The sequence below is a fragment of the Lolium rigidum genome, chromosome 4 (assembly GCF_022539505.1).
Source record: "Lolium rigidum isolate FL_2022 chromosome 4, APGP_CSIRO_Lrig_0.1, whole genome shotgun sequence".
NCBI lineage: Eukaryota > Viridiplantae > Streptophyta > Magnoliopsida > Poales > Poaceae > Lolium > Lolium rigidum.
The window spans coordinates 230,980,827-231,000,146 of record NC_061511.1 but is presented as its reverse complement, the minus strand read 5'-3'; the positions used below and the strand labels follow the sequence as shown (position 1 = coordinate 231,000,146).

Here is a 19,320-nt window from a genome sequence, read left to right as displayed (position 1 = left end):
CCAAATGAATCTCATAGTAATCATATATGGTCTTTATTCCGTCAATTGCCCAGCTGTAATTTGTTCACCCAGCATGTTATTTATCTTTATGGAGACACACCTCTAGTGAACTCGTGGACCTCGGTCCTTTCTTTTGCACCGATAAATCCATCTACTAGCAACACCTTGGTTTCTTACCGAGGGAAACTTTCTACTGTGCTCATCAGACCTTTCTCTTGGGGTTCCCCAACGGCGTGCTCTGTACTCATCAGTAGGTCCCATGACACATCGTGTATGGGACGCTAGCGCATGCGCGATGACCCCACCGACGGCCACGCAACCAGAGGATGAGAGGCGCATGATCCCCGAGGGAAGTGGGTCATTTTCCATCTGCCACTTGAGATAGATAACATTGTTTATATATATTAAACGTCTTTTTTTCGAGTTCCTATGGAACTAGAAATCCAGGTTTTCCAATACATGATGTAATTTTGCAAAAAAAGTCGAAAGTCATGTTTGTTAATTCTCATTAAGTCGTATGAATCCATGTAGAACCCAGGCCAAATTGATACGTATACATACGAAATCCCCAAAGATGGCGTTCACATATCTTCTTACATATCTTCTTCCATACAACTCGGGTAGTTCTCTTTCTGTCGTTGCCCGCGTGAGCAAGCGCTAGAGAGTCCCATATGGCGCGGCGAAGCATGGCGACAGAGCTAGAGGAACACGACTGCAAATATGCTAGACGGTGCTCAGCTTCGCCCTCGCCTTCATCTCCCAATCAATTGATCGCGTACGTGGTCTCTCCTTTGTGGTGGCTTAGACGGGCGCGGTCAGGGGATCGCTACTAATGGTTTGTCTCGTATATAGCGGAGAAATTCCTGCACGACAACTTTCACCTAGAGGAAGAGTCCGTCCACGAGCTCCAGCCGCAGGTTGAGCTCCGAAAAAAGAGGAAGAAGACGAACGTGAGGATGAACGCGGACGCGGCCCGTAGGTGGAAGCGACATGACTAGGAGGCCCGATGAGAGAAGTTGTGAGGCTAGGACAGCCATGGCGGGATGCGACCGCGAACGATAAAGACAATTCAATTCGGTGGGCGATGGTTTGCTTGAGTATAAGGACGGACATACAAAGTACGTGGCGTATGAGCTTTGACTCACGGAATGCCTCCAAACTAATAGATAAGCTACATAAAACTACATACTGAAAGTCATCACTTATAGATACATGAATATGTCTACTCTAGGTTTATTTCTTTTGCTTCGGTTCCAAGCGAGACACGAAGAAGGCCGGCCAATCCATCTCAAAGGGCACGACATTATGTTTTTTAATGCGGTTGCTTGTATTCGCTCGGAACTTCCTCAATTGCTTCGTCTTCGAGATTGACAATGTACCTGAGCTCGCGGTCACTCGTGATGAACAATGTGCCACTCCTTTGACCAACACACATGCATGACGGTTTGTGCAGCCACTCTGCCAATCCATCACCGATCACTTGATGTGGCTTCTTGGGTTTTAGCACGATCATTTTAGAGTGCACCCATTTTTCTGCGCCATTGACACTCCCGTTCTCACCTCGACATGTCGTGCCCATCCACAGAGGTGTTTGCGTACAACACGCATCCCGGTCGATCCCAATTCTTCTTAACCATGGTCTGAAAACCTTCCCGATTCAACCAGCCGAGTTCAAACTTGAATCGGCGGTTAGACGGAGGTGTAGATACACCAATGGATAATAAAATGGGAGCATGAGCAGAAAAGCCAACAATGCGTTCTAGCGCACGCACCGTTACTATTGGAAATTTCAATTCCAGTCGGTATCCATTAACACGCGATCTAGTTTTTGTAAGGGTATTTTACCCTTATCCATTATTTTGGTAACAATGACACCGTGCTAGAGTATTTGGCCTATTATGTTTGTAAGGATAATCTCAGGTATTAGGCAATGAGGCATAAATGGTGTATCAAAGGAACAAGAAGGCGAAAGGAGACCCCCCACTTCAACGACAATCGAAAAGGGGTCTAGAGCAGAAATCCGGTCTGCGGCCCGGTCCAACCGGGCCAGCAACCGGCCAGTCCGGCGCACAGCTCGGTCCACCGGTCGCCAACCGGGGCAAGTCCGGCGCACGACCCGGTCGACCGGCCGCCAACCGGGCTCCACACGAGAACATAGCAAATCCGGTTGCCGACCGGTCAACCGGCCTACTGACCGGTGGGTCCGGCGCACGGCCCGGTCGGCCGGTCGCCAACCGGGCGCCAACCGGCCGCCAACCGGAGGAGCTCCAGGATGATGCAAAGGGTGTCCGGTCGCTGGTCCGGTCCGACCGACCTCACCACCGGGCTGTCCGGTCTATGGCCCTGTCAACCGGGATTCTCGAGGAAAAAGTTGAGGTGGCAAGTGACCAACGGCCATATTTCGAAGAACACTATAAATAGGCCTTCTCCTACCTCTGAACAGTTAGGCACTACACTACAAGTTGTTCTTGAGCTCTCTCTCTCTCTTACTCCATTGCTAGAAACACCAAAAGCCTCAGATCTACCTCCTCCTCCACCCAAACTCAAATCCCTCCGGGGAATCGTTAGAGGAGGACCTGATCTACCGTTCTACCAAGCCAAATCTCATTCCCCCTTGTATTCATTGAGAAGCTTGCTTCCTAGGGTTCCTTGGAAACCCTAGGTGGGCAAGAGGAGTCCGGAAGCATCCGGGATGTGGATTTGCTCCGGGCAAGATTGTGAAGGTTTGGAGGCTACCTCAAAGTCTACCACAAGTGAGTGAGCTATTCCTTCGTGGGATAGGCTCCGGAGAATAGGGTGAGCCTTCGTGGCGTGGGGAATCCTTCGTGGGACCTCCACCCCTCCAAACGTGACGTACCTTGTTGCAAAGCAAGGGAACACGGGAATACATCCTCGTCTCCGCGTGCTATCGGCTATCCCTAACCGAACTCCTTACTTGTGATTTAACTCGCTCGTGAGAGCCTTCGTGCTCGAGTTAGTTGTATCCTCATATAGGTTGCTTCACCTAGTTTGCATTAGGCTCACCTTTATATTCCGCAAAGCCTAATATTACATGACCCCAACCCTAGCCTAGCCTCCCGCACCCCCGCACCCCAACCCTCCCGCCGCCGCCGCCGCCGGCACCGCCGCTGGGGCAAAGATCCCGGGGCGTGGCGGCGGCGGGGGCCCTCCCTCGTGACGCGTCGGGAACGGCGGCCAAGGGGTCTCTCACGCGGCGGTGGCCCTTCCGCCTCCCGGGGCGGCGGCGGCCAAGGTCTCATGTGTATGTAGCTGACTTAAGATGTTTTAGGAGGATGCTTCATTGTTGTTCTGATGGTCCAGCGATTAGCGACTGTGTGTGCGCGTGTGATGGTCCAGCGACATGACGTCAGGCGTGATTATTTGAACTCGCCTTGGCATCTCATCATGCATCGTCAGGCGCGACACTAGAATTGGGAGGCGCCGATAGAGCGGTCGATCCACAGCTCGATGGATCCGTACGTACGTAACGTGCTCTAGCTATTGCTACCTACTACACGGTTCCAACTGAGATAGTACCAAGAGAAAAACGCGGATCCACTGACCTCCTCCATCCGCGCCACGGTTCCATTCTGCATCCACATCGCCGCGCCTCCCGCTCCCGCTCGCGCGACGCGGCCGGTACACCTTCCGTCAATCTATCTACAGTACAAAAAAAAACATCATATGAGACTAGCTATGTGTCTGTGTAATAGCAGCTGAAGAAGAAAAGGAGATCGACTGGCAGGATTGGTAGAACAAATTACTCGTTAAACTCATCCGACCCGATCTGATCCTCTCCAAGGCCGGCCGGCCAGCAATTTGATAGACAAAAAAAGTGAGTCCTCTCCTCTCCTCTCCTCTCCGAGCAAGAGTCAAAGTCTAAGTCACACGCGACGCACGCGTATGCTCCACCCCTCTCGGTATTTGTAGGTAGATAGAGGCCAGCCCAAGATTAAAGGTTTTGAATTTTAAGGGAGGGAGGGAGGAGTGCTATGGCGGGAACATAATTTCGTTTTTCTCTTTTCCCTGCCCCCGGATTGATAGCGTGGAGGGTAGGTGGTGAGCCGAAACGTCCGGAAAGGAAAACGATTGATTCTCTGCCACTAATTACTGACTCTCATAATTGCCGTTTTATCTATTCTTCCATTTCCAGGAGCGAGGAGAAGCCGCTGGTGGTGGCATAATGGGAGGAGAAGCCAGCAATAGCAGCAGGAGCCTCGCGACTCGCGAGAAGGAGAGCGAATATACAATGTTTCCTTTCCGGTCATATGGATTCCTATAATTCTGTGGACCTTTCCGTCTTGAAGAGGCAATAATATTTTCCATCCAAGGTTCGTTTATATTTGGAAAACAAAGAAAATTCGTGGATCCCTGAAATTCTTTACAAGGCCTGGTTTTTTTATCGATGACAAGAAATTAATTTTGAGATGCACGGACCATACACCATTATAGCAGATGCAAATTGAGACGGAGCAATACCATCGGAAATCCACTTTATCTCATACGTGTAGATCACACCTTGCTCAAAAGAGTATTTCAAAAGTCTCGACATGCTCCCGAGAATTTTTCTCCAATCTTTTCGACATTCCGAAATGCATTTAAACCCTATTTTCATAATAGGTGTATCTAGTGTGCCAAACCTAGTATCTTCCTCTACTGATGTATAAGGATGTAGAAAGACAATCTAGCTAGCTTCCATCGACACAAGCTGGCCATTCCAACCGCGTTTTCCCCCGATGCAAAAATTCTAAGAGATTGTTTATTTAGAAAGAAAATAAGTGCTTGAAATTTGAAATGTCCTATGCCAACTATTTGGACATTTTCATCACAAATATAGCAAATACACCAACGAGTCATATTATAGAGGGATGCGAAGAACAAGTGGTACAAAGGAAACAAAAACGACTTATGAATACTACAACACTTGGAACACTATTTGTATTACTACATAAACACAACAGTAGCAACGCCACCCGCCGTTAGAGCATGAATGGTAAGATTCATGCAGCACCCAAGCAACCGAAGGAGAGAGGCACTCGGGCTCTGCGGCACACAGCCGGTGCTCGCTGTAGCCTCGCTGCTCCTTGCGGCACGGTTGTGCAACATCGGCAACTCCTCCAAGTCTCGCATTCCTCTTCTCTCCAAGTCTCCCTCGCGTTCTTTTACTCTCCATGTCTCTCGCTTGACCTTTGAGCAATGAAGTCAAGGTTCCTCAATCCTCATAACACAATCTGCAACAAACAACACACTGTAGAAATAAAGCAAAAAAAAAAATCCTTCTCTATGTGGACATGACCCATCAAAGAAGAAGGCCTAATATAGAATTTTATTCTAAGGTTTCTTCAACTCATTTACTTCAAACATAGATACAGATTATTTAGTACGCAAGATTTATTAGTTGGAGACATTGTCCAATCCTAATGAGAGATCAATAACTCAAGCCTGCCTTGTGAGTAGCAGCACTAGTACGATGATGAATGATCCTAGATCATCATCAGCAGTACAACATGGATTTATTCATGCTGTCATCGAGCATAGTACAAGTACGAAAATTAGAGGGGAATGTCTCGTACCTTTTGAATGGCATTGAGCTTGTGCAATACAACTTGGTACAAATGGCCTTCGCTGACACCATCCATGTGCAAGGAAGCAACACTTAGTTCAAATAGTATTTAATGGTATACAAGTACATGATAACAATTAATCCGTCAACCAAGTAACATGGAATAATATACAAAATAGTAGTTTAAACAAATTCAATGAGATTCAACAGGACCACAGAAGTATGTAGATCCACTATACCCAAGAAAGCAATTCAAACTTAACGTATATTTGATGTCTAAATACCGAGAAGTGTAGAACAATTTGGTACTTAACTAAAACATGAGTAAGGATAGCTCAAGCACATTACTTCGCCTCAATACTACACTTACAAAAATTAGAAAACCAAACAAGTAAAACTCACCCACATCGCTCCAGCAATGGTGGAAGTAAGATGAAACAAAATCTAATCAACGTCAACGCATTGCTTGTTTTCGGCCAGCCGAGTCCAGCCACCATGGCACCTCCTAGATGCCCACAAAATGAGACACAATAGACACAACTAGCATGAGATGTAACATATGCCAACGCTCCTGGGGATACAAACAAAATCAGATTCAAGATATGCTACCCTAATACATGAAGATGAAATTGAAGACTAGATCGCTACACAATAACCAACTGATCTAACATCTGCTAAATAAATACAAGGAAAATGATACAAACTGGAGTTGCCAACCAAGTCCTTGGCCAAAAATCCAAAACACACATGTATTTAGCTGAAATATAGAACTGCAAAAAACGCCCTGTTGATCACAACATAACATAACTGCTACCGTCCATTTAGAAATATACATGTATGTCATGGCATGGCATGGTATGGCATGGCATCATCAAGAAGGGCATGTATAATCCCATGATTAACTAACAAATCCATCAAACGGATTCTAAGGGAGTAAATACTATAGGGAACAATCATACAAATTGATTCAAGATAGCTAACACCATGTTGACGTGAGAGGGAGCAGCCAGCCAAACAATTCATGAACACGTGCAGCCAACTTTGATGTGAGAGGGAGCAGCAACTCAGATTTAGGTAGAAAAGAACCGATTTTCATCAACACTCAATGATTTACGATATCACCTGCTGGGAGAGAACAATAGAAGCTTCGTAGTTGATCCCTCCACGTCCAACTTGTACACCGCCATTGCTTGTGAAGATGGTGTGAGCCACTACATTGTATGAATACATAAGAAGAAGAGCACAGATTAGTCAGTTGTTTCATGGTATATGCTATAATCTTGTTGTCAACAGCCAAACATCTTTTAAGACACAATAAAAAATACTCAATGTTGCCAACGTTGCAATCATTCGCACTTCCAAAACCATCGTCGAAAGGTATATTTAAAGCAGAACCATATAGTTTTTCGTCTAACAAATCAAAGAGAGACATGACATGAAATCCCAAGACTAAATCTCTGCTAGACCATAAGCTCTCAATCAGGTCAGCAACCACTGGCCAACGATAGCTATGTCTCTGAGCTCACAACTGAAGGCGACACACATACACACAGATTACATGAATCATAGATTGAAAAATACACCAATATTTTCACATAGATTTAGTCAACCACATAAGAAAAGCAAGCTCCATAAAATGTAACACACACGTAAACATGTCATATCCATGAACTTGAGATCCAAGTTTTTCACCGACTTTCAAGTGTATAACAATTGCACGAGCACATATGAAGTTCTCTCGCTCCCAAGAACCAACCGCACCTGAACAAGAATGGAGATCTTGTCTGGGGAAAACACACCAAAAACTACACAAGAAAAGAAAACAATATTAGCGAGATCAAAAACAACAGCTGAATCAATACTATTGTTTAGCCAAAGCATGTGGCATGGGAGCAAGCCACATTACACGGAAGTAGCAACAAAATAGAGTGCTACTGGGAGAGGAAAATAGTGGACAAATCACATACCTAGAACACTGCTGCTTCTCTCCTTTGCTCTCCCATCTAACTCCAGAAGCTTCTTGTCGCATCGTTCCCACATATGCAGATTTGGTACTACTCCCAACGCGAGATCTACAAAATAGAAGAATCAGATGAGATGGATGTGCACTTAGAAAGTTGAAGAAACAAGCGGGGAAGTGAAATAAGAGGTACCGGAGGAAGATTAATGGCAGGACGCACGATGCGCTGCTCCATGAAGATAATAGAAACCAGATGAATCAACTTCAGCATTGTCTGGAGCATCATGATTCAAATGCTCTTGATAAAATATACATCAACAGTTTGCAGCACACTGCCAATCATCTGAGGAGCATTGAGATCTACTCGGAAGTTATCTCCAGCTAGCGGTCGATACATTGAAATGAAACACACAACTATCAAAAAAACATCAGATGAGACTATATGTTTGTGTAAAAGCAGTTGTAAAAGAAGAAAAGGAGATCGAACTGACATGATTGATACGACGAATTACCTGTTGAATTCATCTGATCTGATCTTCTCCAAAGACGGCCAGCAATTTGATGGACAAAAAAACCAAGTGTAAACTCAACACATGGTAATCGACACGATCTAAATTCAAAAATGAAATATGGATCTTTCTTCTACCGCGAAATGATTAATGAAGAGCATCGTGTCCGCGAGTGCAATAATTATAGAGTGCCACTACCTACTGTACATGGATATTATGCAAGGTATTAATTAACATGAGCAAAAAACTAAGGCCAAGTGTTTTTTTTTCTTTTGAACAGAAATATTAATTTCATTCTAAACTCCAGGAGTGATCACTGATTGGTAGCACAATTACCATAGCTTGGACTGCTAAAAAACAAGTGAACTATTTTTAGCATGGGCATGGACACATCATACATCCGGAGCTGCGCATCATGATGACTTATATTTCCTAGAGGCAACATGAAGTCAAACCCTACATTTCATAGATAGTGCATCAGTATGAAGCTACATCACCGTGAGTAGTGTACGGAGAATTATGCAACCGCAAGAGATGATAAATGTTGAGCGTACATGAAAAAAATCATCAAACACCAATAGTTGAACATATTAATGGCATATGGAAGAGATGCCATCCAACTAAAACATGTGAAAGACACCAACACTTTGAGCATGAGAATTCAAGAAAGAACATGAGAATATGATCCTATTAAAACAAAAAGGATGCACTAAAGCACTAAACATATGCAAAAGGATTTATAAGGATATTAAAATACTACTATACCAAGTGTAGCAGTTCAGTTTTTATTAGTTCTACAACCATAATAATTTAATGATAGATATAACGTTCTTATCTAATTCCTTAGCCAAGGCATCAAAATAGCAATAAGTGACCATACACAAGCATTGCAGCCATTATTTTGTGCTAAAAATTTCAAAACCTAAGCAAAACAATAATTAAATCAATCACAACTATGCTAAAACTTCATATCTTACGCAACATATCCACATCCATCAACGATTAGCACAATACCAGATAACCGATCACAATAATCAGACCCAAACATAAAATATTTCCATTCGATTAAACAATGCTAAATACTACATTTACAAGTGCAATCAGTGGAAGCTACCTACACCACTAACTATTTTGTTGGACGAGAGGACGAGCCACAATCTGCGGCGGCAGCTCCCGAATTCCAACCGAATCACATCATCTCCGTATCAATGAACTCCAACCATACCAAGTCAAATCAAACCGAACTAGGAAAGGGCAAGCTCACCTTGCACAGCGTGTGGTACTACTTTTGCAGACGCTTCAGACAGCCATTCTATAGCATATTAAAACATTTGGCAGTGTCGAGGTAACTCGGGGCCGAGCAACTCGACTTGCTGCAAGACACGGACAACACAACTTACAATCTGAAGATTTTTTTCCTTGATACAATATAAAGAACAACAACACATATTCCATCATGCATCAAAACCTATGAAATTTGAGCATTAATCCAAGCTATAATATCAACTCAAAAATATTCACTGAATTTGAATGGTCATGAAAGCTCTTGTTTGCACGAGAATGAACATTGTTATATGCAAACCCACCTTATGAAATAAACGCTACGAAACACACAACCTTGGAATCAGCAGAAACATATTGGGAGAAAACAAAAATGCATGTCCTGAACTAACAAGCAAGAGGAACAGACTAGGCAAGCATGAGTGACAAAAAAAATGGAAATATGAACTTTGAAATCTCACTCCCAAGATTCACATTCGAGACAAAAAAGATGGAAACATGAATTTGGACTTGACTGCCTAGATTAACCATCTTGTATTATGTAAGATTGGAGACAACCCAACAAGCATAACAGAAATTCAGTCTCATAGTTCAGGTTCTTATATCTCATCTATCATAGGAAAGAAATTTATACTACTAGCTTGAACTAATGCAAACAAGGTTTCTTCTATCTTCCTGGACAGACCTTACATGCGCCGTCAAACACCCACGACGGCAACCAGGGCAGAAACTGCCACAATGGTCGTGCGGTCCTGCTAGGTGGATCTTACGAGTTGGAGTTGCAACAAAGCCCAAGCTGATTATGTTTGCTGATTCCAGAGCGAGCAACGAGAAACATGACTAATGAATTACATCACCAAGAAGAAACACCACTTAGTTTTCAGAGTTTATATTGTCATCTTGTTCTAGTGCTTGCAAACACAAAACAGGAAGGCCTATCAATTGTTTCAAGATGTGAAAATGGAGGAAATTTTTCTAGCACATATATTGACACTACTATTCAATATCAAAGGCCATGAGAATCTTCTTTAATATAATAGATAACTAATGCACCTTAGCAATCATGGTGTTTTAATATATAGAGATTAGTGAAACTAAAACAAAACAACCATTCAAATAAAAACAACAATTCACATAGCGTCCCTTCTACCAAGTAAAGGTACAAGAAACTCTACAAACCAGATTCTAAGAATCAAACAATATATTGCAGTGCTAAATTTTATGGAGCATCCACTAAGAGCATGTACAATGCAAGATACTTAGAAATGTGCTTATAGAAATAAACTAGCCTTTTAACTGGTTCTTACAAATAAACGCTGGTAATTACGAAAAAACTTGGTTTATTTTCCTAATCGCCCCTCTAAGCACCTTGCATTGTACATGGACTAATAGGAACCAATTTCTGAAGATTCCACTAACAGAAATAATGGCCTTGTTCGGACCAAGGTACAACCACGACTGTGATGACACTTCTCAGTGCCAAAATAGAGCGGGTAGAGGAGAAACAAGGGGAACCCAAGGACCCACCTAAAACAACGAGGTGTAGAAGAAGACCACAGCTAAGACGGATGCAACACGGCGAACTCGCCGCCATAGCACAACGACGAGAGCCACTGGGGTAGTCGAGGTAGTAGAAGACTGGGGGGTGGGGAGGAGGCCTAGCTCCACTTCCCCCATGCTTCCCTGCAAAAGAATAAGTGATTTAAAGAAAAGTAAAACTGCCAATTGTCAAGTATTTTTTTTCCCTTGGGTTACATGAACACCTTGGGAGGACAAAAATGAATGTATTTATGGATAAACTGCATCTTTTAGTCGTACTACAACCCTCTAAATAGTTATGGCTTCAAATCAAATAAGAACTGGAAGCACACAAAAAAAAGAACACTCACTCAATTGACAACATGCACTATAAAGTTCACCAATTACAAACAATTGTACTTATCATACCATTAAGGAAGCAAGTGGTTCCACATGGTGTCATCTCTGTATTCCTAAAATAATTAATAGATGATGTACTTAAGAAAGTAGGTGCCACGTAATATGCAAAAGATAGTGCACAAAACCAAAAACAAGTTTGCTACTACTGACCAGAAATATTCATGATTCTGCCAAATATCACGTGGCACTATAAAATTTCCATATCAGGGAATGTACAATGTACAACAGTGTGCTGCAAAAATCAAGTCGGTGCAATGTAAATATACCTGGAAAGCTTAAAGCAAGGCCAGTGCAACACTTAGCAATGCCAGCACTGGCTGTTGCAAAAAGAAAAGTATCAGTTGACACTACACAATTAAATCCCGAGATTTTAACCTTTATATTCATTTTAAACAGTGTAAGAAACTGGAGCAAACAATCAAACATGTCCTTAGAAATACAAACAGTGAAGTAATTGAACAGTGGTAAAGGTGATTTGGTTCTTTTGTGGATACCATGACTTTGCTTTTTCTAAGTGAAAATGTGAAATAAAGTACTGAAACAGATCTATGATGCAATAAAAAGAAGTTCTATCCTAGAACATATCCTACAAATATGATTGACCATGGAGCATGTGGGTTGACCAAATGCTGATCTTGACCATTGTTCCATTCCAGGAAGGGGGGTGTGAACACGAAATGTCCAACAGGGATATTCTTGTCACTAATAGAGCTTTTCACACTTATGTGTCTTCTCTCCAAAATGTGTTCAGATAATTGTAAGAGCATAATTATATTTTCCATGCGCAGAACTAGCAAATGAAAACTGTATAAACTTGCCTAACCTTTCTATATATATTCATTTGTCTGGCTACATGTATTTGAACTCATTGGATATCATAACAGCCATGTATATACCAAGTTTTATAAATGATTCACACTTAATATTATACTTTGAATTCAACCATTGTGACATTATGTTAGCTTTGCAGAGTTGGGACTTCCCGAAATATATAAAATATATTATACATGCATGCAACATCCGAGCAACAACTGATGCATGCAATAGCTAGATGGCTTTGATGTGCGTGCCCTTGATTGGTTGTTGAGCGGTCCGACTGATGAATCAGAATCAGATTCATTTAGAGGCGACTGCTTCAAAGTTGTAAGATTTTCAAGTCAACACATGTTGTACGAAATTGCACCGTACACTCACGGCAAGTATGGCATGAGGTGCTCTCCATGCTACGCATGACATGTCGGGTGCCATGCGATGACAACGCCACCTCGACGATTGGTGGCGCTCGGTAGGCATGACACCCCAAACCCATGCACAAGGGCCTAGACTCCAGTACCTTGCTGACGCCGTGGATGATCTGGAAGCACTGAAACTCGTGTGTGTTCGACAAAGCCCAGCCTTCGGTCCACACCTTGGCCACAACAATCTTCAACGAAGTTGGGCTTTGGAAAAGAGCCAGCGCCAAGGGCCTGCATGCAGTCCGTCCGACAACCTGGGACGTGTGCACTGATTTAATCCAAACAGCTTGTACCTGCCTCCTAGGAGGATTATAAAACAACTCTATCTTTTCAATGCAATGAAACACTTCCTCAAAAAAATACCGAAGTTGGGTCCTCTCTTCTAAAAGAAAAATACAACTCATACTTCCACCTCAGTTGCCACAAGCGGCAGAACCATGTGGATTTCTTTCTTTTTCATATTAAGTGACCGTGATTATTATGTCAAAAGGAAGTGATTAGTTCCTTGTTAATAAGAGACAATTTGATGAGTCCCCGCTTCGTACGCATTGGAACTCTTATTTAAATATAGTTAAAACTAAGCTCAAGCTTAATGCGTTGGAGACCTTATTTAGCCATCCTTGAATTTCCATATGCAGTACTTACACTTGCGAGAAATTTAGTGACCATGACAACGCACGGGCATTCAAATAGTACTTGTCTTTTGCGAAATGTGAAATCCTTCCAGTTTATGGAGCTCTTATTTTTGAACCATTTACAAAAAAAACTACAAGAATTGACATCAGAAATATAAATGTGGTTTACTTGAGAGTGAACTGGATCAGAGAGGGTGCCTTCCAGCTGATATTTGACATGCCGGATACAATTGAAAAGGCAACATAGCTATAAGTCTATCAAGTAGATGATACCACTAACGGATCTTGACTAATTTTTTTAACCTAAGCCCTTCCACACAAAATTTCCTTTAGAACTTCGTAGAAAGCTAGGGGTCCGACTCGTACTAAGCTTTGCCAACATAGTTTGATTTGAAGCAATGTAGAATTCAAACAATTCTTAGTTTGACCCCAATCTCCCTAATGATCCAGATCTTAGAGGATACATGCTAAACAAACAAGCAATTTATTTTAAACAGGATCATACACCAATACAACTTCAGCTTATTACTTCAGGAAAAAGTTCAGGCTGATGTGCACATACAACAACGTACGGAACCGGTGTAGATACAACCAAATCTTAAGTAGGATCCAGATTATAGAACACACGAGCTAAGCAATAAAGCAACCCCTTTTTTAAAAAACCTCTGTAGTGCATTGATCTCTCTTCCTAGTGCTACTATGTTTCAGCATGTTGTCTCTTTGCACTGAATGGCAATGCGCCAAGCACTAGAGCTAGAAGAAAAGGCTCACCTGGACCAAGGCAAGTCTGTGCTGCTGCAAGCGGAAATGGCCAGAGACTCGGCGACGTAGTCAAGGATGAGCTAAAGCAATGAGCCGAGTCGGATCGGAGTCTTGGCCAACACCGTCGGATCAAGCGAAGCTGCTAGCGGAAGGAGACAAGATGGAGAAAAACACCAGGCGAAGACGGCTACGTCTGGCTGGCCGGTACGACCGGCTGTAGAGGAAGACACCCTACTGGGTAGGGCGGAGGATGAGGAGGCGATGTACTGATGTGGACTTTGAGAAGAAATAAACAGGTGGATTTCTCTGTACTGATGGGGAAGGGAATAAAGAAGGAAAATAGAAGGAAGCCGGGGGCGGTCATACCCACTAACAGTTGACCCAACCTGTTAATGGAGGAACGAATTTACCATATGAATTAAAAGGAGACAACATTTTTTGGTAACAGACTACACCAATTTTACACCATTTAAAACGTAACAAAAAGGCATCCAAAAACAAATTAACTTTTTTTTACCAAACCTCACATTCTACCTGACATGGAGATTCCGATGAAAATAAATTTATTTATAAAATTTAAATCAAAACAGGGCCTATATCTAAAGATAGGCAACATGTATCTTCTGAAATGGAAACGCGGTTATAATGGGAGAAAAGCTCCACAAAAAGATTATGGAACAGTGCAATGAATATGTAGAAGGTATGTTTGATGTCCCGACGCAATTGAACAAGGTTTGATATATCAAATACTCCCTTCATCCCAAAATATAAGGCGCCCTTAAATTTTGTTGGTCAACAACTTACAACTTTCACTATACTTTGTACTTATAACATGTCCATAAACTTTGTATAAATGTATATGAAATGAATAATATGAATGCAATGGTACCATTTATTTATTCTGAAACCATATAATTCAGTAATTTGGTATATGTATAAGTGGTTAAAGTTGTGCATCAAAGACTGTAGAAAAAAGTGTGCCTTATATTTTGGGATAGAGGGAGTAATTAGGAAGTTGTACTGTTCAAGATTAGCATTATCAATTTAGTACGAAATAGGCGTAGCAAAAGAAGGTCAACTTTAATAAAATAAGCAGAAGCTACTCTCAGACAACAGAGAACATGCAAAAACTACTATAAGTCTTTCGAGACCAAAGAAAAATTACCGAGTAAGCAACAAAGCACGACACAACATATGCACAATTCATCATGGTCAACTTAGATGCAATTTGCTAATGATGCATGGTAGAATGTAATTCAAAATGGGTACAATATTTTCCACACTAAGGTTACTTCCTAAATCCCTACACTGAAAATGGTTGCAATCTGCAGTACATATGGATATATACGCGTTCAAGAATGAACGCAAACACACAACTCGTAGATTACATAGATTCAACAGCCAGGAATAACTATAGGAAATATTCTAACCAGAACCAAGAAACCTTGAATACACCATGGACCAGGATCCCTAGAATCTCATAAATGAAGGGAGGATCGAGGGGGAACAGGAGGAGAGGAATGAGCTTACCAATGATGACCTTGAGATGTGGTGGCGCGTCGCCATCACCCGCCACCGGGTCGAGCAAGAGAGGCAACCTGACTCAGGTTTGCGCAACAGACGTGATTTGAATCTTGGTCGCCTAAGGCCGGGATGATGCAACCAAGTTCCCTGTGCCACCAGATCGCCTCTTACCACCCTGTAAGTGATGACTGGATCAACAACAAACAAAAGTAAACAATCTCTTATACGCCAAAGTCAGACACTAATAGTGCAAATGCAGCAGTCGCAACATGTAAGCATTTTAAAAAAACTCAATGCTTTAGGAAACCGATTTGATCAGTACCCGGATGTGGCGTCCATGGGTCACATGGGCCGTTGCGGCACTGCTGGAGCCAGGTCACTCCACACCTATGTGTTTTCATCATCGCGTAGGCCGAGCCAACGAGGGGTTCATGGGATCCACGTGACGCTCTCCCATCCCCTGCAACATGCCAAAACATATTATTGATCACACAAAGTAGAAGAATCTAGATGACTCTTCTTATGCCACAACCAGGACTAATTAACCAATGAAAAAGGGATAATATCTGGAAGAAAAACTCAAGAAATTACCTTGTCTCCCATCTGGCCTTGGTTTAGGTCTTGCAAACCTCAACATCGGTCCCTTTGCAGACCTCAACCTCGTCTCCAATCCTTGACATCGTTGTTGCTCCTTCTCAACCAAGTTACGTTGATGACGATAGTGGTGACAAAGCGGAAGAAGGTGTCTTTATCAACTGAAGCAACCTCAAAATTTAATAAATCCGATGACCGTGTTGGTAATTAATTAATCATTTTCTCAACCTAAATGGACAAAACGAACCTTCAGGTTTCAAAACCAACACAACATGGGCTAAATCACTATGTATAAAAGAAATGATACCAGGTAAAAATTGGTAAACACATTAGGCACAACATGACAGGGGAAAATGACCTTTTGATATGCATCATCAGCGAAGACGTCTCCCTTGAGCTCGAGATGGGACTGGATGAGCTCCTCGTCGAGCATGTATAGGTCATCCCCTTCAGCGTTGTTGTTTGCGTCCATGACCAGCTCCAACAACTCTAAGCATGGTGGCGGATCCACTAGGTAGGAGGTGCGGGATGCGGCTGTCCTCGGTAAACTCCATCCGCCAATGTGAAAGTCGCCACATTAGAGGAGAAATTATATGTACAATTCACAATTCTATTAATGTAATTCTAACAGTTGCAAATGACTACAACTATTATCGTGTACAGAAAAGAAAGAGGGACTAACACCCAGTATCCAGAAAAATAGAGCAAAATGGAGGAGGGGAGAGGAGAGGAAACCTCGGAACCGGGGCGGGAGGGGCTCGCCGGCTGCTGGACTCGGGGTCGAGGATAGGACCTTGTGATGCTTGTCACCGGCATGAGGACTCCGAGGAAGCAGCCAAGTGCAGATGCATCATAGTTAGGAGCCACGAGGCAAGCGACGAAAATGACTTCACACTACTAGAAAATGACTTGGATGGATAAGTGTCCTACCGCACATAAACAGCAAGTTAATCACCACGGAAAGTTAAACCGCAAATAATTCATAACAATATCACAACAAGCTACCAATAAGGTGCCAAACTGCAAATACATGGAATGCAAACATGAGACTAGTGGATAATGAAGACATAAGATTGAAGTTTCGATAGCCGCATGAACTTTGAACAAAAAATTGGTTAGAATCCACATCTAAATTATTGGAAATGCTGCAACTAGCAACTTAAAATTCCAAGCAAAAAAAAGGATTGTTTTTACTGCAAAAATTTGGCCATTTAGATAACTTTCCTGGTACATAGAAACACTACAAAATAAGCACATAGGAGTGACAAGCATTACAAAATAAATCAGACAATGGATAGCGAGAGAAAACCTACTTTATAGCAATTGGATAATAGCACACCAAGCTCAAAATAGGGTCATCTAATACACAAACGTCAAAAGGTAATCCATAGACATACTAAAAACAGGAAAATCAGAAAAAGCATTCAGGTTCATATACTTCCACACTAAAAATATGAGGTACGAGTTAAAATACCATGTATAGCATGTTTCATACAAACGAAGCTTGGTACACATTAAGAAACAAGCAAATGCACCGGCATAATTTTCATAGTTGAAACTTACATATGGTACTAGTAAGAGAGAAAAAATGGCATACATAAGGTCAATTCATATCCCACGAAACTTAAACTTCACAAGAGGGACATGTGCATCGGGTAGAGGTTGCGGATGAGTCATTTCCTCTGTTTGAGAAAACACGTCATGCGAGTACAATATAGAAGTACTCCTGCAGAAAGAGTAATGTGTTAGAAAACAACAATAATATAGCTAACACAAAGACTAAGCTGAAAGCAAACAACGGCAAAAACTAAAATGAAAGGAAATGACGGCGGAACAGGGGAAAATGACTTTTTGATGTGTGTTGACGAAGTCTCCCTCGAGCCAAGATGGGACTCGGACAAGCTCCTCGTTGAGCATGTCCGGACAATCCCCTTGAGTGTCATTGTTTGCGTCCACAACCAGCTCCATCCTCTCCAATCATGGCCTATCGGGGCCAAGCCGCTAGGGAGGAGGCACGTTATGCATCTGCCCTCGGTCACCTCGATCTGCCAATGTAAAAGTCGCCACATTATAAGAGCATTCAGTTGAAGACAACGCATCGGATGAGGAAGGAGGGACTGACTATGGAGAAGTCGAGGTGGGGTCGACGGTGGAAGCCATCCGTCCATGGATTGGAGGCGACCGGGTGCCCGGGGATGGCCGAAGCGGCGGTTGATGCCACGGGCGAGAAGCTACGCCCACGGCCGGTGGGAGACAGGCACCGGATGCTTCGTCATCGACGCTGGACTTTGGTGGGAGGACTCGGCGGCACGGTTTGAGGCGGGAGAGGGCGGCGGGGACGGAGGTCGGCGGTGATGGAGGAACTGCCGTCTCGGGGGAGAGATCGGGATCCGGAGAGTACTAGTGGGGAGAGGCGGCTAGGTGACCTAGGTCCGTGCGAGCTCGTGTCGACGGTTCGGATGGCATGCGACGGAGTGATCAGCGGGAGTATTCTTCGCAAGATTGGAGTTTCCCTCTTCGCACGCGTCATCTGATTGGCTGGAGGATGCCTTCACAATTTAAGTCACGCGTTGAAATCTTTAAGCTCGATAGTCTAACATATTTTAGGAGTACCAACTAAAAGCATCTCCAATCTCCAAAGGTGTTTCGGGCGCCCCGGATAATTTTTCATTCCCAGCCGCGCGTCCCAAAGGCACTTTCCGTCCGGCGGAGCTCAATACGGTGTCCGGCGTCCCGAGTCCGTCCCCGGTCCAAGGGGACGCTCCGGTCACACCGGACACAACGAATTGCGAGGCGAGGAGTGGCGTGACCGACGCGTCGGCCGACACGGAAGTGTAAAACCCCGTCGCCTACCTGCTGGTCAAGCGACGTTAATGTCACCCAGCTTTCCCGGACGACGCGGTGACGCGTCTCGTCGTGCATGGTCGCGTGGCCATCCACGCCGGCATACATTGCGGCCAACGCCCCGCAGCCGCCTCGCCCGCCACCGCCTGTACAATAAAGAACGCCCCTCCTTCCTTCTCCCTTACAATCTTGCCGCACCCCCTTCCTCTCGATGTACCTCCTTCCTCGGCGCCAATGTCGTCCTCTCGCGAGAACATCCTCGCGACGAACGGCTTCGACCACGGCAGCCTCATGGTGGCGGAGGCGTGGGCGTTGTACCGCGGGCGGTACCCTGTCCCGCCTGACATGCGCCTGCCAAGAAGCGGCGGCTGGAGGATGGCCATCAACGGAGTCGGCGTCCCGCGGCCACCACCGGTGGGAACCGAACGCTGGAGGAATGCGATCAGGACCCGGCGTGCTCGCCTCACCGCCGAGG

General features: G+C 43.8%; 1 protein-coding gene across 1 annotated transcript; it reads right to left on the bottom strand.

The window, feature by feature from the left end:
* Window positions 1–10,840: 10,840 nt before the first annotated feature.
* Window positions 10,841–16,128, bottom strand: LOC124648389. Its single transcript, XM_047188168.1, has 5 exons — window positions 15,999–16,128; window positions 15,730–15,867; window positions 15,414–15,582; window positions 12,585–12,740; window positions 10,841–10,996 (listed from the first exon to the last, which is right to left on the bottom strand). The coding sequence occupies exons 2-5, from the start codon at window positions 15,744–15,746 to the stop codon at window positions 10,841–10,843; spliced, it is 498 nt and encodes a 165-aa protein (XP_047044124.1). The 5' UTR covers window positions 15,747–15,867; window positions 15,999–16,128.
* Window positions 16,129–19,320: the final 3,192 nt, after the last annotated feature.